Here is a 23,485-nt window from a genome sequence, read left to right as displayed (position 1 = left end):
TTCATTATCCACAACACCACCTATCTTAGTATCATCTGCATACTTACTAATCCAATTTACCACACCATCGTCCAGATCATTGATGTACATGACAAACAACAGTGGACCCAACACAGATCCCTGTGGCACCCCACTAGTCACTGACCTCCAACCTGACAAACAGCCATCCACCATTACTCTCTGGCATCTCCCATTCAGCCACTGTTGAATCCATCTTGCTACTCCACCATTAATACCCAACAATTGAACCTTTTTAACCAACCTTCCATGAGGAACCTTGTCAAAGGCCTTACTGAAGTCCATATATACAACATCCACTGCTTTACCCTCATCAATTTCCCGAGTAACCTCTTCAAAAAATTCAAGAAGATTAGTCAAACATGACCTTCCAGGCACAAATCCATGTTGACTGTTCCTAATCAGACCCTGTTTATCCAGATGTTTATATATATAATCTCTAAGTATCCTTTCCATTAATTTGCCCATCACTGATGTCAAACTAACAGGTCTATAATTGCTAGGTTTACTCTTAGAACCCTTTTTAAACAATGGAACAACATGCGCAGTACGCCAATCCTCCGGCACTATTCCCGTTTCTAATGACATTTGAAATATTTCTGTCATAGCCCCTGCTATTTCTACACTAACTTCCCTCAATGTCCCAGGGAATATCCTGTCCGGACCTGGAGACTTATCCATTTTTATATTTTTCAAAAGTGTCAGTACTTCCTCTTCTTTGAATCTCATAGTTTCCATAGCTACTCTACTTGTTTCCCTTACCTCACATAATTCAATATCCTTCTCCTTGGTGAATACCGAAGAAAATAAATTGTTCAATATCTCCCCCATCTCTTTTGGCTCTGCAGATAGCTGTCCACTCTGACTCTCTAATGGACCAATTTTATCCCTCATTATCCTTTTGCTATTAATATAGCTGTAGAAACCCTTTGGATTTACTTTCACCTTACTTGCCAAAGCAACCTCATATCTTCTTTTAGCTTTTCTAATTTCTTTCTTAAGATTCTTTTTACATGCTTTATACTCCTCAAGCACCTCATTTACTCCATGCTGCCTATAATTATTGTAGATCTCTCTCTTTTTCCGAACCGTCCAATTTCCCTTGAAAACCATGGCTCTTTCCAATTTTTACTATTTCCTTTCAACCGAACAGGGACATAAAGATTCTGTACTCTTAAAATGTCACCTTTAAATGTCCTCCATTTCTCTTCCACATCTTTCCCATAAAACAAAATGTCCCAATTCACTCCTTTTAAATCCTTTCGCATCTCCTCAAAGTTAGCCTTTCTCCAATCAAAAATCTCAACCCTAGGTTCAGTTCTGACCCTCTCCATAATTATATTGAAACTAATGGTATTGTGATCACTGGACCCGAACTGTTCCCCAACACATACCTCTGCCACCTGACCCGTCTCATTTCCTAACAGGAGGTCCAGCACCGCCCCTTCTCTAGTAGGTACCTCTATGTTTTGCTGCAAAAAACTATCCTGCACACATTTTACAAACTCCAAACCATCCAGCCCATTTACAGAATGTGTTTCCCAGTCTATGTGTGGAAAATTGAAATCTCCCACAATCACTACCTTGTGCTTACTACTAATATCTGTGATCTCCTTACATATTTGCTCTTCCAATTCTCGCTCCCCATTTAGCGGTCTATAATACACCCCTATAAGTGTTGCTACCCCTTTCCCATTTCTCAGTTCCACCCAAATAGCCTCCCTAGACGAGCCCTCTAATCTATCCTGCCAAAGCACTGCTGTAATATCTTCCCTGACAAGCAATGCAACACCTCCACCTCTTGCCCCTCCAATTCTATCACACCTGAAGCAACAAAATCCTGGAATATTTAGTTTCCAATCACAGCCCTCCTGCACCCATGTTTCACTGATCGCCACAACATCATACTTCCAGGTGTCAATCCAGTTATTGTACTCTCTACTGCAATGAATGAGAAAATAATGTTTTGGACTGAATGATGTGAACCAATCTCACATTTAAGGATTGCTGGCAGGAATATCAAAGCCAAAGTACTCAAAGGAAGAAGTGAGCAACGGGGATCAGGTGGACCAAGGAGAGTTCAGATATCAGTGGACACTCATGGATCTACCTGATGCATTCTTTACAAAGAAGTGATTTTCTTGTTGACTGGACTTCCATCCTGGTGGGAGACATAAAATACAAGTCAGTTATTGAAAAGGACCAAGTGAACAAGATGGGACTTCCACTGCTCCATGTCCAGGCATTGTGCGATGGCAGCAGAATGGACATTGGCCATCTTATTTACAAGTAGAAAAATTTATAATTTAGCAATCCATTGTTAAACTCAATTTTCATACTGCAATGCTAAAGTGTCACCTTAAATCTTTGACGTCCAATGTGTCTGATCAGCATTTTGGTTTAAACCTTTGTTCTTACACATTGCAGCAAAATTTGTGAAGAATGACTGCATTGTGTTGCAGCCTGACAGGTTTGCATTGGAAAGGGTCACGTGCACTCTGGTTCACACTGAGCGATAAAGTCATCATAGGACCATAAGACCATCAGACGTAGGAACAGAATTAGGCCATTCAGCCCATCTAGTCTACTCTGCCATTCGATCATGCCTGATCTTTTTTTTTCTTCTCAACTTCATTCTCCTGCATTCTCCCCATAACCTTTAACACCCTTACTAAACAAGAAACTGTCAAATTCCACTTTAAAAATAGCCAATGATTTGGCCTCCACTGCCATCTGTGGCATTGAATTACACAGATTCACCACCCTCTGACTAAATAAATTCCTCCTCGTCTTAATTCTAATGGTCCTTTTATTTTGAGGCTGTGCCCTCTGGTCTTAGACTCTCCCACTAGTGGAAACATCCTCTGCACATCAACTCTATTTACACCTTTCCTTATTCCGTGTTTCATTGAAATCCTCCCTCATCCTTCTAGCGAGTACAGACCTTGTACCTTGTAGCTTCCCAAGAGTCCACCATGGACTATACTGGAAGTTGGACAATTTTATACTAGACAATTTTTATATTTATCAAGCCAATTAACCTACAAACCTGTACGTCTTTGGAATGTGGGAGGAAGATCTCGGAGAAAACCCACGCAGGTCACGGGGAGAACGTACAAACTCCGTACAGACAGCACCAGTAATCGGGATCGAACCCAGGCCTCCAATGCTGCGCTTTGCTGTAAGGCAGCAACTCTACTGCTGCGCCACCGTGACTGCCCAGAGCCATCAAACTCTCAACAAATGTTAACCCAAACATCCCCGGGATCATTCACGAACGTTAGCATTCATTTGGAGAGAACTAGAATATAAATGCCAGGGTGTAATGCTGAGGCTTTATAAGGCGCTGGTCAGGACCACATTTGGAATATTGTGAGCGGTTTTGAGCCCCATATCTGAGGAGGGATGTGCTGGCATTGGAGAGTCCAGAGGAGGCTTACGAGAATTATCCCACGGATGATTGGGTTATATATCAGGCTCCTGAACACTACAAACACCAACTAACCTATGAACTACGAACTGTCTTGGTTGCACTAGGAACTTCGGGCTTTTGTTTTACACTGACATTGTTTTATTTTACTTAATTGAACTTTTTCCGTTTATTGTGTTATCTATGAGTACTGTGTTTATAGACTTGTTATGTTGCTGCAAGTGAGAATGTCAATGTTCCATTTTCGGTAAAATTGACAATTAAATATTAACAATCTCAGTGGAAAAATATCCATTCTCGAGTGATGCCCAAAGTTATCTGAAACTAAAATTCAAGTGAAAACAAATAGAGATTTATTATAAACTATTTTTTAGAAAATATGTAGTCAACTATGGACTGCAGAATTTTTAAAATTGTTATAACTTAAAGAACATTAACTAGTTATATCGTGAATTAATTTTTAACCTGCTTCATACTGAATGCAATTTCTAATCTTTTGGTGATATCTAGATCAAAAATAAACACGCTACAAGCACATATTGAGGACACATAGAAGAATATCTGCCAAGAATATCTTCATCCAAAGTAATTAAGTCATCATCTATGACTGTTGTGATAATGAAGGTGGCCACTAGAGGGAAATTAAATGCAGGGCAGGGGGGGACATGTTCTATCATAAAAGAAGCAAAATTCAAGCAGCAAAAGCAAGAAGCAAATGACTCAGCAGGTCAGGCAAAATCTCTGAAGAACATGGATAGGCGACCTTTTGGGTCGGGACCCTTCTTTACCCTTTTGTATACTGTCATCTGCAGTTCTTTGTTTCTACACCCCTCCACTGTACTTTAAAAACAAATGTCCAACCTTTCACTCCACAGATGCTGCTTGACCCACCTCCAGCCCTACAGCCCAATTTTGCATCAAAAATGAATTATTTTAAGAGATAATCTGCAAATCGATTAGGCTCTGATTAGCTGTTCCAATGTTGAGTACAAAACGGGCGCAGCGGTAGAGTTGCAGCCTTTCAGCGCCAGAAACCCAGGTTCGATCCTGACCACGGGTGCTGTCTGTACGTTGTTTGCATGTTCTCCCCGTGACCTGCGTAGGTTTTTTCTGGATGCTCCAGTTTCCTCCCACACTCCAAAGGCATGCAGGTTTGTACGTTAATTGGCTTCGGTGAAGATTGTAAATTGTCCCTAGTGTGTGGGATAGTGCTAGTGTATGGGGTGATCGTTGGTCAGCACAGACTCGGTGGGCTGAAGGGCCTGTTTCCACACTGTATCTCTAAACTAAACTAAACTAAAACATGGAACATAGCACACTACAGTACAGGAACAGGCCCTTTGGCCCACAATGTCGGTGCCGAACATGATACTATGTTATACTAATCTCCTTTGGCTGCCTGTGATCCATATCCCTCCATTCCCAGCGTATCCACATGCCTAAAAGCCTCTTAAAATACGTTCAATATTTTTTGTTCTTGTTAGAATATGTGCTCTCTCTCAGAGTACCATGTGACATCTTGGGACCCTTTTGCCATTCCATGCTTTTTTATGACATGTGTTATAACTGCTTAGTTTAGTGATACAGCGTGGAAACAGGCCCTTTGGCCCACCAAAGAAAGCTAACTCAATGCTAGCATTTATTTCAAGAGGGCTTGTATACAAAACAGCGAAGTAATGCTGAGGCTCTATAAGGCGCTGGTAGGTCACATTTGGAATATTGTGAGCAATTTTGGGCGCCATATCTGAGGAAGGATGTGCTGGCGCTGGAGAGAGTCCAGAGGAGGTTTACAAGAATGATCCCAGGAATGATTAGATGAGAGTTTGTCGGCACTGGGCCTGTACTCGCTGGAGTTTATAAAAATGCTGTTTGATTAGTACAGGTGTCAGAGGTTACGGGGAGAAGGCAGGAGAATAGGGTTAGGAGGGAGAGATAGATCAGTCATGATAGAATGGTGGAATTGACTTGATGGGCTAATTCTATTCCTATCACATGACCTTATGACAAGTCCATGCCAGCCAGCGATCACCCATCATACTAGTTCTATGTTATCCCACTTTCTCATCCACTCCCTATATACACGGGGAAACTAACAGTGGTCAATTAACCCGCATGTCTTTGTGAAGTCGGAGGAAACTGCAGCACCCAGAGGAAACCAACACGGCCACACACAGAACGAGCAAACTCCACACAGACAGCACATGAAGTCAGGATCGAATGTGGTCAGAATAACATTTGGAGGGTCCAGACCCGAAACATCATCTATCCATGTTCTCCACAGATACTGCCTAACCCGTTGAGTCACTCCAGCACTTTGTGTCTTTTCTTATACATTCCTTCTACAGGTTGAACGTGTGGCTCCAAACACCAGTTGAATATGATGGTTTACTTAACATAGGACAACCAACCTTGCTCCTCACAAATTCTTACTGATGAGGAGATTGAGGGATTTGGTTTGGCAACAAACACTCTATCAAACTTCTGTGGGTGCACAGTAGAGACCACACCGTCTGGTTGCATCTTGACCTGGTTCGGCAACGCAGACACCCAGGAATGAAGGAGATTTCAGAGAGGAGTGGACACTGCCCGGTCCATCATGGGTACTGATTCCCCCCCCCCCCCCCACCATTGAAGGAAGCACTGCCCCAAAAAGGCAGCTAACATCATCAAAGACCCACACCACCCTGACGCATACTCTCAATTCACTTACACCAAGAGGAAGAAGGTACAGGAAAATGAAAGCTGCGACATCTAGGTTCAAGAACAGCTTCTCCCCAACAACAAATGGGTATAAGAACACTGCAATCGTGAATTGTAAACCATAAGAACACAATACACACACTAACCTCAGCAACTATGATCTGCTATGACCTATGTTTAGATTGTACTACGGACTTCGGTTTTGCTCCATTATGGTCAGATTACCTCATAATACTGATAATTACTATTAGATTGCTCTCATTTAATTCCTGCCATGGGGAAGAAGGTAGAGGAGTCTGAAAACCGTGACCTCCAGGTTCAGGAACAGCTTCTTCTCAACAACCATCTGGTTATTGAACACTACAAACTCCAACTGAACTCCCGACTGTGAACTGCCTGGTTTGCACTAGAGAATTTAGGCTTTGTTTTGATTTTTACATGATATGAAGTTGTTTATTTATTGAATGTTTTTACTGTTTGCTTATTGTGTTATTTATTGACTTTACCAACCTGTTGTGCTGCTGCAAGTAAGAGTTTTACTGTGTCGACGGTACATAGAGCAATAAAACACTCTTGACTCATGGTGACTTACTTCCCTTTGTCACATCTCTGACACATTCACACGCAATGGATTAGCCAATATTTAAATTAAAACAAGCTACTTTCTCGAAATGTGTTTTAGTCCAGCTAGGGAACACAACTTGTGATTCCATCTGGTCTCCTGCTCTTCAACCATATTCTAATCCAGACTCGTAAACCGCAAACCCATCCGCCAATCGTCCCCCCCCCCCACCTGTATCACCTGCCAGGCTTTGTCCCACCCCCACCACTCTTTTCCAGCTTTCTCCCCCCACTCCATCAATCTTAGGAAGGGTTCCAATCGCACATCACACAAACCAATCTCCCTTCCATTGATTCTATCTACACTTCACGCTTTGTGGGCAAGACCACCAGTATATTCAAGGGCCAGTCTCACCCAGATCACTCCTTCCTCTTCCCTCTCCTATCAGGCAAGAGGTACAAAAGTTTTAAAAGGCATTCCTCCAGATTCAAGGACATTTTTTTCCCAGCTGCTGTCAGGCAACAGAACCGTCCTGCCACCAGCTAGAGAGGGCTCGACCTCCCATCCCCTCTTCAGAGACCTTTGAACTGTCATTAATCAGACTTCATCTCGCACTAAACGGTGCATCCTTCATCCCTTATCTGTACACTGTTGACGGCTTGCTAGTAATCCTATGTAGTCTTTTCTTTGACTGGATAGCACGCAACAAAATCCTTTTCCCTGTACCCCGACAATAATAAACTAATCCTAAACAATCCAAAATGTCATCTGTCCATTCCCTCCACTGATGCTGCCTGACCAACTGAGTTCTTCCAGCACTTTGTGTTTTGCTCATGAATCCAGCATCTGCAGTTCCTTGTTCCTTCACGTATCTTGTTTATCAAGTAAGGACCTCAATATAAAAAGCAATACCTGTATGACATCTTCAGAAATACCCCAGATAAAACTCTGGGGGAAGGTTCCCATGATGGGCTTGTTTTCTGGGACTGGTGGAAACCCATTGTCTTGGATCACTTGACGATAGAACAAAGCAGATGACTTTGGCAACCTCTCCTTTCTCTTGCTTTGGAAGTCAATGTAGAACAATCCTCGGCATTTGCTGTAGCCAACGTCCCATTCAAACCCATCTATCAACGACCAGGCAGTGTATCCTATAACATCAACTCCATCATACTTAATGGCTGTGAAAACACAAGGACAAAATGTTAATGGCGAAATTGTGCACAGGAATTCACTGGTGGCACAGTGGCGCAGGGGATAGAGCTGATGCCTCGCAGCACTAGAGACCATGGTTCGATCCTGACTGTGGATGCTGTCTGTAAGGAGTTTGTACGTTCTTCCTGTGACCGTGTGGGTCCCTCCGGGTGCTCCAGTTTCCTCCCACATCGCAAAGACGTGCGGCTTTATAGGTTAATTGGCCTCTGTAAATTGCCACTGGTGTGTAGGGACTGGATGAGAAAGTGGGATAATATAGAATAAGTGTGAACGGATGATTGATGGTCGGCATGGACTTGAGGGGTCGAAGGGCCTGTTTCCGTGATGTATGACCATGGCTTTTTTAATGGACTTAATCTCCTTTCAAAAATAAATAACTTGATCTTTTGATTAGCTCGAGACCTATTCTTAACACAATTTGTGAATCTTTTAGAAACCTCTGTGCTGGCCAATGTAAACAAAGTTTTATAACTGTAACTAATCCAATAACAACGTTTTGACACACTTTTACCTAAAAGATCAATGTTTAAAATTTTAGGGTTGATTTTTAAATATTTGCATTTTAAAATGTAACAAAATAAAGTAGGCTTCATTATTTCTTGAATAAGTAAACATTATTATCTTCTAAAAAAAGGCACACGGTTCTGGAGTCTTTCCGCTGGCTGGATAGCATGCAACAACAATCTTTTCACTGTACCTTGGTACGTATGACAAAAATAAACTAATAATATTAATAATAATAATAATAATAATAAATTGACCTTTCAACACGTCCATGAGGAAGTTCTTTAAGGCGTACATGTTATAAACGTCTGCTGTTTTTGTGTTACTGCTGCTGTCATCCCAGCCATTCTCGACAATTAGTATTTTTGAATTGTTGTATTCGATTTGAATCCAAGAGAGAAGTTGCCTCAGTTGGTATTTCTTTGATTGGTTGAACAGCAGCTTTGAGTCCAATAGTCGGAAGCTCAGAGGTCCAAATGAAAGAGCAAAGAAATCTGCGGTGTTCTTTATTTTCAATTTTTCTGCATCGTCGAATGCTGGCAGCAACGATTTGAGGTTGTCTTTCATGCAGGTTGGATAATCGCCGTCCACGAATATCGGCTTGGCGAACCAGCCCAGTACTGAGTTGATGGAGCACTGACATAGATGCACTGTTTCCGGATTAATGTCGCCATTCCTTGGCCCAACCCAGTGGGAAGCCAAAGCAATTGACACGTAACCTTGCTGAGACTGACGGAAACGGTCATTGTAGATGTGCCACGTCTTGGCATGGGCCTAGAAGTTGACATATTAAAGGTATTGTTAAAGAAATTTATAAAGAGTGAATTCGTCAATTCCCTGGTCAATTCGTCCCTTCCCACCCAAACCACCCCCTCCCCCGGTACTTTCCCTTGCAACCGCAGGAAATGCTACACCTGTCGCTTAACCCCCCCCTCCTCGACTACATCCAAGGACCTAAGCAGTCTTTCCAGGTGAGGCAGAGGTTCGCCTGCAACTCCTCCAACCTCATCTACTGCATCCGCTGTTCCAGGTGTCAACTGCTTTACATAGGTGAGACCAAGCGCAGGCTTGGCGATCGCTTCGCCCAACACCTCCACTCAGTTCGCAATAACCAACCTGATCTCCCGGTGGCCCAGCACTTCAACTCCCCCTCCCATTCCGAATCAGACTTTTCTGTCCTGGGCCTCCTCCATGGCCATAGTGAGTCACACCACAAATTGGAGGAGCAGCACCTCATATTTCATTTGGGTAGTTTACACCCCAGCGGTATGAACATTGACTTCTCCAATTTCAGGTAGTCCTTGCTTTCTCCCTCCTTCCCCTCCCCGTCCCAGCTCTCCCACAGCCTACTGTATCCGCCTCTTCCTTTCTTTTTCCCGCCCCCCCCCCCCCCTCCACATCAGTCTGAAGAAGGGTCTCGAACCGAAACATCGCCTATTCCTTCGCTCCCATAGATGCTGCCTCACCCGTTGAGTTTCTCCAGCATTATTGCCTACCTTCGATTTTTCCAGTTTCTGCAGTTCTTTCTTAAATATAAAGAGTGAATGATGATTATAAATCTCAAGACTTTTGGACAGTTCTATGGTAAGGAAGGGTTTCCAGGTGTAGGGTAGAGAGCATATTCTGCCGACGCCGGAGTACCATCACCCGGCGAGAACATCGGGCGCCGTGGCGGCGACTGTGGAGGCCTCAATAGGCCCGACTATGTGTGGACAAGAGGATGGGGACTGGACTTTGTGCCTTCCCCCACAGTGGGAATCACTGTGGGGGGATGTTTTGGTGTTGAATTTCTTTATGAATACTGTGTTGTATTTTTATTAGTGTGCTGCAAGGACATCAGAATTTCCCCTGAATAAGGGGATTAATAAAGTAATCAATCAATCAATCAATCAATCAATCAATCAATCAATCAATCAATCAATCAATCAATCAATATTAACTGGTTGCATCATGGCCTGGTTCAGCGACATGAACGCCCAAGGAACGAAAAAGATTGCAAAAAGCGAAGAACACTAGCCGGTCTATCACAGGTACTGACCTCCCCACCACACACTGCCCAGTCCATCATGGGTATTGACCTCCCTACCATTTAAGGGATCTACAGGAGTCGATCCCCCAGAGCAGCAGCCAGCATCTCAGAGACCCACATCAGCCTGGCATCACTCTCATTTCGCTCCTGGCCACACTCTCATTTCAGGAGCAGCTTCTTCCCTACCATCGGGCTATTAAACACTAACTTACATATAAGCTCCAGACTACATAGACATGGGGGCATTGTTTTTATCTTTGTCTTTGTATGTATGTTTATACAGACACACAAACACACAATGATCCTGACTACAAATGCAATCTGTATGGTTTGTACGTTCTCCCTGTGACCACGTGGGTTTTCTTTGGGTGCTCCGGCTTCCTCTCACACTCCAAAGACGTACAGGTTTGTAGGTTAATTGGCTTCGGCAATATTGTCCCTATATTGTAGGATAGTGCTACTGTATAGGGATCCTACGGACTTATCAGGCTGAAGGGCCTGTTTCCACACTGCATCTCTAAAGTCTAAATCCGACAATAGTATACGAGTGAAATCGACCCAAGCTCAAATGCAACAGGTAGAGCAAAGAGAAAACTACCAGAGAGCAGACTATAGCTTTTCAACAGTTCCAGATACAAAGTCCAATGGCCACAATTGGGTAGAGGTGAATCAGACAGTGCCCTAGTTTATGGAAGGACTGTTCAGAAGCCTGATAACAGAGGGGAAGAAACTGTTCCTGAGTCTGGTGGTGCTTCTGTATCTTCAGCCAGATGGGAGCAGGGAGAAGAAGGAATGACTGGAGTGAAAAAGGCCCTTGATTAATAAATGATGAAGATGTAAGTTTATCATTACACAGATCAGCAACAAAACCCCTGATGAATTCTGACAGTTACTTAACTGCTTATTAAATTAAAGAAATTCAACAAATTGCTTATGACTTCTACCTGGGTTGTTTTAGAAACCAAAGCGACAATTTCCAGATCATTTCATCATTAAGCCAGTGTAAATATTAACCCACATAAATGTACATGCACTTTTCACAACATTGCAGAATCACTCCAGTCACTTGCTTTACTCCAAGTGTAATAGAGCTTCAATGTATAATAAAATTGTTTACAAAGGCTGATTCAGTGGAGCTAAATATCCTGTGTAATTTCAGCATCACAGCCCGGGAGCAAAGTATTTATGTTCCATATCTCATTAAATTATAGAAATAGTCTATTTATATTTAACCTGTTGCATCATTTCCTCCTGTGGCGGATAATTCCACTGTCATTGCATAAAGTAAAAAACATTATTGTCCCACATTTATTCATTATAGAAAACTAATCAAACACAATTTAAGTACGTTTCATCATGAGTTACTTCCAGAACAAACAATCTTTTGCTTGTAAATACAGATCCACCACCGATTTTCCAGCACTCTTGGTTCCTGAGCCTTGGCGTGTTATCCGTTTTGCAGTACCAACAGAGGTCATGGCCTTGAGGGAGCCAAGATACCGATCCGCAAAGTCGGCCGCGGAAGTCAGTTATGGGAATGGATCAGCCGGCTCTGGCTGGGCCGGAGTTCCAGAGCCCCGGCCGCACGGGGCAGATTCGACCCGCCGATCGGCACGGACGTCCAATGAGGTCGAGATCGGCCGCCTCACCTGGCATCGGCGCCATATTTTCAGATGGAAATATGCCCAAGAAGACATCCACTCCATCATGGGTACTGACCTCCACACCATTGAAGGGATCTACAGGAGGAGCTGCCTCAAAAAGGCAGCCAGCACACCATCCTGTCCACGCTCTCATTCCCATGACCTCCAGGTTCAAGAACAGCTTCTTCCAGGCTCTTAAACACTTCAGAACATTAAATAAACGATGAACAATTAATTGTCTTGGTTGCATTCAGGACTTCAGGCTTTTTGCACTAATATTGACTTTCATTGACTTTTTTTCATTATGTTATTTATGAGCACTGTGTTTACAGGTCAGTTATGCTGATGCAAATAAGAATTTGATTATTCCATTGTCCAATTATATGACTATCAAACATTCTTGCCATCTCTCAATCTTTGGCTTTTGACATCTTGTGACCATGAACAGTTGAAAAGTTGCAATCATAGGGTTAAGACTAGACTTAAAAGGATACACATGGAAACATGCCCTTCAGCCCACCAAGTCTGCGCCGACCAGCGATCACCCAATACTAACTATCCTACACACTAGGGACAATATACAGTTTACAGAAGCCAATTAACCTACAATCCTATACATTTTTCGAGTGTATAAACAACTCCAAGTTTGCGGATGACACAAAGCTGGGTGGCAGTGTGAGCTGCGAGGAGGATGCTATGAGGCTGCAGGGTGACTTGGATAGGTTGGGTGAGTGGGCAGATGAATGGCATATGCAGTATAATGTGGATAAATGTGAGGTTATCCACTTTGCTGGCAAGACCAGGAAGGCAGATTATTATCTGAGTAGTGTCAGATTAGGAAATGGGGAGATGCAACGAGACCTGGGTGTACTTGTACATCAGTCACTGAAAGTAAGCTTGCAGGTGCAGCAGGCAATGAAGAAAGCTAATGGTATGTTGGCATTCATAGCAAGAGGATTTGAGTATAGGAGCAGGGAGGTTCTACTGCAGTTGTACAGGGTCTTGGTGAGACCACACCTGGAGTATTGCGTACAGTTTTGGTCTCCTAATCTGAGGAAAGACATTCTTGCCACAGAGGGAGAGCAGAGAAGGTTCACCAGACTGATTCCTGGGATGTCAGGACTTTCATATGAAGAAAGACTGGATAGACTCGGCTTGTACTCGCTAGAATTTAGAAGATTGAGGGGGGATCTTATAGAAACTTACAAAATTCTTAAGGGGTTGGACAGGCTAGATGCAGGAAGATTGTTCCCGATGTTGGGGAAGTCCAGAACAAGGGGTCACAGTTTAAGGATAAGGGCCGAGATGAGAAAAACTTTTTTCATACAGAGAGTGGTGAATCTGTGGAATTCTCTGCCACAGAAGGTAGTTGAGGCCAGTTCATTGGCTATATTTAAGAGGGAGTTAGATGCAACCCTTGTGGCTAAAGGGATCTGGGGGTATGGAGTGAAGGCAGGTACAGGATACTGAGTTGGATGATCAGCCATGATCATATTGAATGGCAGTGCAGGCTCGAAGGGCCGAATGGCCTACTTCTGCACCTATTTTCTATATTTCTATGTTTCTTATGACATGTTGACCTTCATTGTGGGAGGATTTGAGTTTAGGAGCAAGGAGGTCCTACTGCAATTGTACAGGGCCCTGGTGAGACCGCACCTGGAGTATTGTGTGCAATTTTAGTCTTCTAATTTGAGGATGGACATTCTTGCTATTGAGGGAGTGCAGCGTAGGTTCACCAGGTTAATTCCCGGGACGGCGGGACTGACATATGATTAAAGAATGGGTCGTCTGGGCTTGTATTCACTGGAATTTAGGATGAGAGGGGATCTTATAGAAACATAAAATTCTTAAAGGATTGGGCAGTCTAGATGCAGGAAAAATGTTCCCAATGTTGGGGGAGTCCAGAACCAGGAGTCACAATTTAAGAATATGATGTAGGCAATTTAGGACTGAGATGAGGAAAAACCTTTTCACCCAGAGAGTTGTAAATCTGTGGAATTCTCTATCACAAAACAAAATTTCGTTTGAGTCTCACTGAGGCTCAAATGACAATAAATTTGTATTGTATTGTATTGTATTGTATTGTATTGTATTGTATTGTATTGTATTGTATTGTATTGTAGAAGGCAACAGAGGCCAATTCACTGAATGTTTTCAAGAGAGAGTTATATTTAGCTCTTTGGGCTAAAGGAATCAAGGGATATGGGGAGAAAACAGGAACGGGATACTGATTTTAGATGATCAGCCATGATCATATCGAATGGTCGTGCTGGCTCGAAGGGATGAATAGCCTACTGCTGCACCTATGTTTCTATGTTTCTTTGACTGTGGGAGGAAACCGGAGCACCAGGAGAAAATCCACGTGGTCAAAAGATGATTTTAAACTGGCCAACTTTACAGCAGCTTTAGTCATTCTTAAGACCTTGTAGAGACTTCAGTTGACACAGGATATTTGCAGACACTTAGTGCCGCATGTCTTCACGATAATCAAGAATGTGTACACTCAGTGGCCATATGCTGCGAAAAGTGAGCTACCCGTCAGAAAATCCATCTCTTGTTTAAACATCAAAAGGTGTTTCCTCTTCACTGCTCACGTTTTATTTTAAATGGATGGAAAATTGTACACTTGGCAACAGCAAATGTCCCTTCATGCCTGCAGCTTTAAACATGGTGGAGGCACGGTGGTGCAGCGGTAGAATTGCTGCCTCACAGCGCCAGAGACCCGGGTTTGATCCTGACCACGAGTGCTGTCTGTACAGAGTCTGGTAATCCCTTTTGAGCCTGGATAGTGTATAATGATCACACCAGAGGCACTACATAAATGCACATTGTAGTTGAATTCCCTTTCAAATACTTTCTCCATGTGACCACGTGGGTTTTCTCCGGATATTTTGGTTTCCTCCCACACTCCCAAAGACGTACTGATTTGTAGGTTAATTGGCTTTGATAAGAATTGTAAATTATCCCTAGTGTGTCGGATAGTGTTAGTGTACAGGGTGATTGCTGGTCAGCACGGACTCAGTGGGCTGAAGGGCCTGTTTCTTCACTGTATCTCGAAACTAAGCCTTTACTTAAATGATGATACAAGCTCTTCAAGAACTTTAATCTGAAACATAATTCTTCTTTTTAATTCTTGTTCCATACGTTAAGATTGACATGACAGAATGAGTTCAATCTCTCCCAGTGAACAGGGAATGAGATTCAGAAGGGTCTCGACCTGAATCGTTGCCTATTTCCTTCGCTCCATAAATGCTGCCTCACCCGCTGAGTTTCTCCAGCATTTTTGTCTGCCAAAGAAAAATATTAACTAGTTTCGAGTTTAGCAATACAGTATGGAAACAGACCCTTCAGCCCACCAAGGCCTCGCCAACCATCGATCACCCATTCACACTAGTTCTGTGTTACCTTTCTTATACACTCCCTACATACTATGAGCAATTTACAGAGTCCAATTAACCTACAAATCCGCACGTCTTTGGGATGTGGGAGGAAACCAGAGCACCCAGAGGAATCCCAGGCAGTCACAGGACTATTCGATTGTATAGTCATGTATAGTCTTTCCACTGACTGGTTAGAACGCAATAAAAAAGCATTTCACTGCAACTTAGTACACGTGACAGTAAACTAAACTAAACTAGGCATGGTTATTGGTGCTGTCAGCTCCTTATGTGCCTGGCGTCATTTATCTTTCAATTATCCTGTTGTGAAGTGCCATGGGCACAAGTACAATGTTAAAAATGCAAGTTATTGTTGTATTAGCTGACTGTAAATTAAATCAGGCTGGATTTACAACACTTCAAAAGTGTGATGCCTTGTTGGGAAAGACAGTCCTGACGTCAATTCCCACGTCACTATGATTAAGTCAGTATGTTCTGAGTACATATCTAATGGCCCATCAGGAATTAATGAACCTTTTTAATAGGATCGCTGAAGGTGACATCAGTACAATTCAATCAGGTGAAGTTAATCTTGAATGGTCTATCAGCACAGAATGTTTATATTTTAACCAGCAAAATCCTCTCAAAATCCTCCAACAGGTGAGGAGAAATAGTGCCGCAGGTGGTGTAGCAGCTGCCTCACAGTGCCAGAGACCCCTGTTTGATCCTGACCTTGGGTGCTGTCTGAGTGTGTGGAGTTTGCACATTATCCCTGTGACCGCGTGGGTTTCCTCCAGGTGCTCCGGTTTCCTCCCACATCCCAAAGACGTGCTGGTTTGTAGGTTAGCTGACCTCTGTAAATTGCCCCTAGTGTGTAGCAAGTGGATGCAAAAGTGGGATAACATAGAACTAGTGTGAACGGGTGATCGATGGTCCATGTGGAGTTGGTGGGGGAAGAGCCTGTTTCCATGCCGTACCTTTCAATTCAATTCATGCTTGTAAATAATTAAACATTTTGAGAAGAGCACCAATTTCCTGTTACTAAATAAGAAGTCACCCAATTAATCTATAATTGTATTAATGGTAATACATGCAAGATAAACATTGTGGAGAAAGAAGAGCATTCATTCTAACCAAAACCATGCATGGAAAGAAATACCATTTGAATGCAATTAAGAGTTGCGAAAGATAGAAACATAGAAAATAGGTGCAGGAGCAGGCCACTGCCTGCTGCACCTGCATGCCTACTTTCAATGACTGGTGTACCATGACACCCAGGTCTCGCTGCATCTCCCCTTTTCCTAATCGGCCACCATTCAGATAATAGTCTACTTTCCTGTTCTTGCCACCAAAGTGGATAGCCTCACATTTATCCACATTATACTGCATCTGCCATGCATTTGCCCGCTCCGCCAACCTGTCCAAGTCACCTTGCAGCCTCCTAGCATCCTCCTCACAGCTAACACTGCCCCCCAGCTTCGTGTCATCCGCAAACTTGGAGATGTTGCATTCAATTCCCTCATCCAAATCATTAATATATATTGTAAATAGCTGGGGTGCCAACACTGAGCCTTGTGGTACCCCACTAGTCACTGCCTGCCATTCTGAAAAGGACCTGTTTACTCCTACTCTTTGCTTCCTGTCTGCCAGCCAGTTCTCTATCCACATCAATACTGAACCCCCAATACCGTGTGCTTTAAGTTTGCATACTAATCTCTTATGTGGGACCTTGTCGAAACGACACCAAGTAAATGACCACTGCTGCTCCTACAGGCTACAATGGTTGAATGGTTCTTTATTGTCACATATGCACTGCACAGCAAAGTTCTTGCACCTATCACCATATTTTGGCGTAATTTACAAAAGAAAAAGTCCAAAGTCTACAGTCCAGTCCATATGCTGCATGTATTGGATCCAGGTAAGGCCAGCCAGGTAAAGCCCAGGCTGCTGCAGGGCCTCCTCTGTCACCCTCGACCGGCTCAGCCCGCGAACCATTGTCCCTCTCCTCGCCCAACTGCCTCTGTTTCCCGAAGTGCGCTCCCTGCAGCCGACCTTGAAGGAGCTGGAGGCAATACTCCGTTCCCTCTCCTACCGGCCCACTCTGACGTCACCACCAGCTCACTCCTCCTCGACTCTCCTGTCTTCAGGGCCGAGCTCAGCGGCTTCCCAACTTTCCCTGAGGCCCACTAGGTTCTTCTTCTTTCTTTCTTTCTTCTGCCGCCGCACATGGAACATCAAAAATATGATGCCAACGCTTTGTTTGAAGAAGGTTGATGCCAGCTCTGGCTGGGAGGCCTAGCTCACAAATCAAGAAACGGATGGATAAACCATGGTCAGATGGACCCAGGCAGAACATAGAACAGGGAACAATACAGCACAGGAACACACCCTTCAGCCCACAATGTCCGTGCCAAACATGATGCCAAGTTAAACTAATCTCCTCTATCTGTAACTACCTCCACCGCCACCTTCAGCAGCAGTCAAAGCCTTTAGAACATAGGACAGTGCAGCACAGGAACAGGCCATTCGGCCCACAATGTCCATGCGTATATGATTATATGGTTAAACTAATCTCATCCTGCATTCAAATTCACTTGGACCATCTCCGACATCTCCATACCATTCCTAGATCTCACCATCTCCATCTCAGGAAACAGATTATTGACCGACATCCCATTCGACACCCCAACTATATCATAGTCATTAATAGCTATCTGCACATTCAACTCATCCACCTTATTACGAATGCTCCTTGCATTGAGGCACAAAGCCTTCAGGCTTGTTTTTATAACACTCTTACCCCTTATACTATTATGCTGAAAAGTGGCCCTTTTTGATTTTTGCCCTGGATTTGCCGGCCTGCCACTTTTACTTTTCACCTTGCTACCTATCGCTTCTACCCTCATTTTACACCCCTCTGTCTCTACGCTTACACATTTAAGAAACCCTTTCCCTTTAACTCCATCCTCCACTATCCCATTCGACACCCCACCCCCCTTATTCAGTTTAAAACCACCCGTGTAGCAGTGGCAAACCTGCCTGCCAGAATGCTGGTCCCACACCTGTCCTCAGCCACACGTTCAGGTCCCGTATCTCCCTGTTCCTGCTCTCGCCAGCACGAGGAACTGGAAGCAAACCAGAGATAACAACCCTGGAGGTCCTGCTTTTCAGCATTTTTCCGAGCTCTCTAAAGTCACGCTGCAGAATATTCATCCCCTTCTTTCCGACATCGTTTGTGCCGACATGCACTACCACTTCCGGATGTTCACCTTCGCCCTTGAGGATTTTCTGCACTCTGTCCGTGACATCCTGGATCCTGGCACCAGGAAGGCAGCACACCATCCTCGCATCCCGTCTGTTGCCGCAGAAACCCCTGTCCGTACCTCTCACAATGGAGTCTCCCACTACAATGGCGTTGCCTGCCTTAGGCCTTTTTGGTTTTGGCTCAACAGCCCTATTCGCATCGCAAGCCAGTCCGCCGCTCAGTGTAAAAACGTCTTCTGTCCCGACAGCTTCTAAGTGGGTGAACCTGTTCACAAGAGGTACAACACCCGGGACGTTGGCATTCCATGCTTCCCTCCCTTTCTCACTGTCTCCCACCTTCTCTAACTTCAAATAGCCCTTGCTCTCTCTCTCTCCTTCCCCTCCCTCTTCCCAGTCCTCTCACTAGACCCACTATCTCTGCCTACTTTCTTTCTTTGTCCTATCCCCTCCCCTGACATCAGTCTGAAGAAGGGTCTCGACCCGCAACGTCGCCAATTCCTACTCTCCATTGATGCTGCCCCGCCCGCTGAGTTTCTCCAGCATTTTGTGTCTACCTTAAACTAATCTCAACCTGCACGTAATCAATATTCCTCCATTCCATATAAATCCTTTGCCTCTCTGAAAGCCTCTTAAACGCCACTGTCGTATCTGCCTCCACCAACACCCCTAGCAGCGCGTTCCAGGCACTCACCACACTCTGTGTAAAAACTCTCTTTCCCCTGCACACATCCTTTAGACGTTGCCCCTCTCACCATAAGCTATGCCCTAGACTCGTTGAGTTTATTGGTTAGTTTATTGTCAGGTGTACCGAGACTTTAGGCTGTGCACACCATACGCAAGAAGAAGAAGGTGTACCGAGGTACAGTGAAGAGCTTTTTTGTTGCGTGCTATCCAGTCAGCAGAAAGACTTTACATGATTACAATCAAGCCGTCCAAAGTTGCTCAATGTTAACTGGTTAATTCATGTAGTTTACCAAACAATAATGTGTAAAATTAACATGCCTAACGCAGAGAGTCACGCAATGACTCTCACAGAGTGGTTGATCAATGATGTGAAATTTACAAAAGGTACATAATTGTGGGACAAAATCCAATAACTACAGCAATGTAATTGATCCACAATAACCACACTCCCCCGCCCCTCTACTGCTGTCCTTAAGCAAAGAAAAATGCACTAAATTTTTATTTCAGAGTTTATGAAGAATAATAATAGTTATTTAGACTTGAACGAAACTCTGCAGAAAAGCTGAGACTTGAGTCGGTTCGTGTCTCCCAGCAGAATTCAATTCAATAGATTGAATTTATTGCAACGGACTGTTCCAGCTGCTACGTTCAGGCAAACACCTCAGTTGCCATGCTGTGAGAACGGAGAGGTTGAGAAGGAGTTTCTTCCCAGAGGCCATTAGGACTGTAAACTCCTATCTCACCAGGGACTAACTTTACTGAACCACTCTACTGCTTTTTTTTTTTAAATTGCTGTTTTTTCCCCTTTTTCCTTCCGCCCACAATATTTAATATGTAAAATAATATGTGATTCTGTTCCATTCTGTTTGTAGTTTGTTTGGTTGTTTGTTTGTTTGTCTTTTTGCACAAAGTCCGCGAGCATTGCCACTTTTCATTTCACTACACATCTCGTATGTGTATGTGACGAATAAACTTGACTTGACTTGACTTGTCTGAAGAAGGGTCCTGACCTGTAACTTTGTCAGTCCATGCTCGCCACAGACGATGGAACAGTGGGTGGCACGGCAGCAGAGCGGAAGAGTTATGCCCCTGTCCCACTTAGGAAACCTGAACAGAAACCTCTGGAGATTTTGCGCCCCACTCAAGGTTTCCGTGCGGTTCCCGGAGGTTTTTGTCAGTCTCCCTACCTGCTTCCACTACCTGCAACCTCCGACAACCACCTGCAACCTCCGGGAACCGCACGGAAACCTTGGGTGGGGCGCAAAGTCTCCAGAGGTTTCCGTTCAGGTTTCCTAAGTGGGACAGGGGCATTTTTACTGCCTTACAGCGCCAGGGACCTGGGTTTGATCCTGACCTCAGATGCTGTCTGTACAGAGTTTGCACGTTCTCCACGTGATGTGTGTGTTTCCTCTCGGTGCTCCGGTTTCCTCCCATACGCCAGATATACCGGTTTATAGGTTAATTGGCTTCTGTAAATTGTAAATTGTCCCTAGTGTGTAAGATAGTGTTAGTATACAGGGTGGTCGCTGGTTGGCATGGACGGTGGGCCAAAGGGCCTGTTTCCGCACTGTATCTCTAAAGTCTAAAGATGCTGCCTGACCCGCTGAGTCCCTCCAGCACTTTGTGTTATGTTTGGATATTTAGATATTACATATAGTGCCTGCAGCCATAATATTCATATAGATTCTGAATAGTTGGACCCCAAACAATGATCTCCCACTTTTCACCGCTACTAACCAGCTTTCCTCGCCAGCAGCCCTCCAATGAGTGGCAAGTAAGAAAGTTAATCAAACGTCATTACAGTAGAAGCAGATGCTGGTTCACTAAATAAGACAAAGTGCTGGAGTAACTCAGCGGGTCAGGCAGCATCCCTGGGGAACATGGGTAGGTGACGTTGCAGGTCGGGACACTTCTTCAATCTGACTGTAGAGGGGAGAAAGCTGGAAGAGAGGATAGGCAGAACAAAGCCTGGCAGGTAATCGATAGATACAGGTGAGGAGGGATTTTTGATAAGCAGATGGTTGGCCAGAGATGAAAAGACAGAAGGTGTGAAACAAAAGGATTGAAGAGTTTTGAATTGTGAAGCTAGAGGAAGGAATGTAGGTGGAAGAGGAGGGGGAGAGGAGAAATAGCTGTGAGAGGTAGGAATTTTATCATAAACATATGGCACAGCTGGTAGGGCCTTGGATTAGCATCTGACCTAGTAGATTGGATCTCCAACTGTCCAATGACCTCCATCAGAGTTTATGGTCTAAATCTCAGAGGTGGATCTCACACCTATAGTGTAATGCATCAGAGATGACTGCGCTGCCCCTGAGCCTTGTGAGTGGAGCAGGGAATTACAAACAGCGAGGTCTGATGTGCAGGCATGAGATAACAAACTTGGTAATATATCTTTCATGGTGAAATATGGTGAAGGATGTCAACAAAATAGAGAGAGTACAGAGGAGATTTACTAGAATGTTGCCTGGGTTTCAACAACTAAGTTACAGAGATAGGTTGAATAAGTTAGGTCTTTATTCTCTGGAGCGCAGAAGGTTAAGGGGGGACTTGATAGAGGTCTTTAAAATGATGAGAGGGATAGACAGAGTTGATGTGATCAAGCTTTTCCCTTTGAGAATAGGGAAGATTCAAACAAGAGGACATGATTTCAGAATTAAGGGACAGAAGTTTAGGGGTAACATGAGGGGGAACTTCTTTACTCAGAGAGTGGTAGCGGTGTGGAATGAGCTTCCAGTGGAAGTGGTGGCGGCAGGTTCGTTGGTATCATTTAAGAATAAATTGGATAGGCATATGGATGAGAAGGGAATGGAGGGTTATGGTATGAGTGCAGGCAGGTGGGACTAAGGGAAAAAAAATTGTTCGGCGCGGACTTGTAGGGCCGAGATGGCCTGTTTCCGTGCTGTAATTGTTATATGTTATATGGTTATATGGAAATGACTGTTAGACAGATCCCTGTTCACGTTTGGCCTTTCCCCATTTCCTTATGTTTGCAGTGCTCTGTGATTTCAGATAGGAAAGCAACATTAGTCTCCACATTGAAATTGAGCATGGAAACAGGCCCTTCGACCCACCAAGTCCACACCGACTAGTGATCACCCGCTCACACTATTTCTATGTTATCCCACTTTCTTATCCATTCCCTACACACTAGGGGCAATTTACAGAGGCCAAATAACCTCACAAACCCACATGCCTTTGGGGTGCGTGAGGAAACCAGAGCACCCGGAGGAAACCCACATGGTCACAGGCAGAAAATGCAAACTCCGCACAGAGTGCACCCAAGGATCGAACTCGGGACTCTGGCACTGTGAGGCAGCAACTCTACCAGCATGTACACGTGTTCACTAACGATAAATAGCTCCATCTCACCAACACCTTTATTGATTCTCCTCATTGTTGCTTGTCTGACATCCAGCCCTAGATAAATACAGGTTGCCTTTAATTAATTGCACTCTGTTTAGTCCTACCAATAGTCATTTCTAAATTTCCGACAGTCATAGAATCATACATCACAAGAAGACATGCAAGATTGGCGTTTAATTGTCCCTAGTGTGTAGGATGCGGATGAGAAAGTCCATGCTGACCAAGATTCTAAACTGATCCCATGTGCCCGTATTTGGTCCATAATCCCTCGAAACCTTTGCTATCCATGTACGTGCCTCAACTACTTCCTATGGCAGCTCGTTCCATATACCCACCACCCTCATCTCCCCTCTCCCATCACGCAAGAGGTACTGAAGTGTGAAAACACACACCTCCAGATTCAGGGACAGTTTCTTCCCAGCAGTTATCAGGCAACCTAATCAGCCTATTAACAACTAGCGAGCAGTCCTGAGCTACTATACACCTCATTAGACACCCTCAGACTATGTTTAATCAGACTTCACTGGAATTTATCTTGCACTAAACATTATACCCTTCATCATGTATCTGAAAACTGTGGAGGCAATTTAAACACAGTAATATTTTTAGTGAAGCACATTTAATTCTCAGGGGTTATGTCTACAGAGGTTATAATTCACAAAGGATTTCCAAAACACAAGCACAAACATTACT

The 23,485-nt window shown here is 44.0% G+C and overlaps 1 protein-coding gene across 1 annotated transcript in view; it reads right to left on the bottom strand.

The window, feature by feature from the left end:
* kl (klotho) overlaps positions 1-23,485 on the bottom strand; it is a 41,414-nt gene that overhangs the window by 5,719 nt on the left and 12,210 nt on the right. The window contains exons 2-3 of the mRNA XM_033022890.1: positions 8,687-9,203; positions 7,623-7,891 (exon numbers count right to left, since the gene is read on the bottom strand). Of these exons, the coding sequence (XP_032878781.1) occupies positions 7,623-7,891; positions 8,687-9,203 (786 nt within the window). The remainder of the gene's footprint in view (positions 1-7,622; positions 7,892-8,686; positions 9,204-23,485) is intronic.

Source organism: Amblyraja radiata, chromosome 6 (assembly GCF_010909765.2).
Source record: "Amblyraja radiata isolate CabotCenter1 chromosome 6, sAmbRad1.1.pri, whole genome shotgun sequence".
Lineage (NCBI taxonomy): Eukaryota > Metazoa > Chordata > Chondrichthyes > Rajiformes > Rajidae > Amblyraja > Amblyraja radiata.
This window is presented reverse-complemented; position numbering and strand designations above follow the sequence as displayed.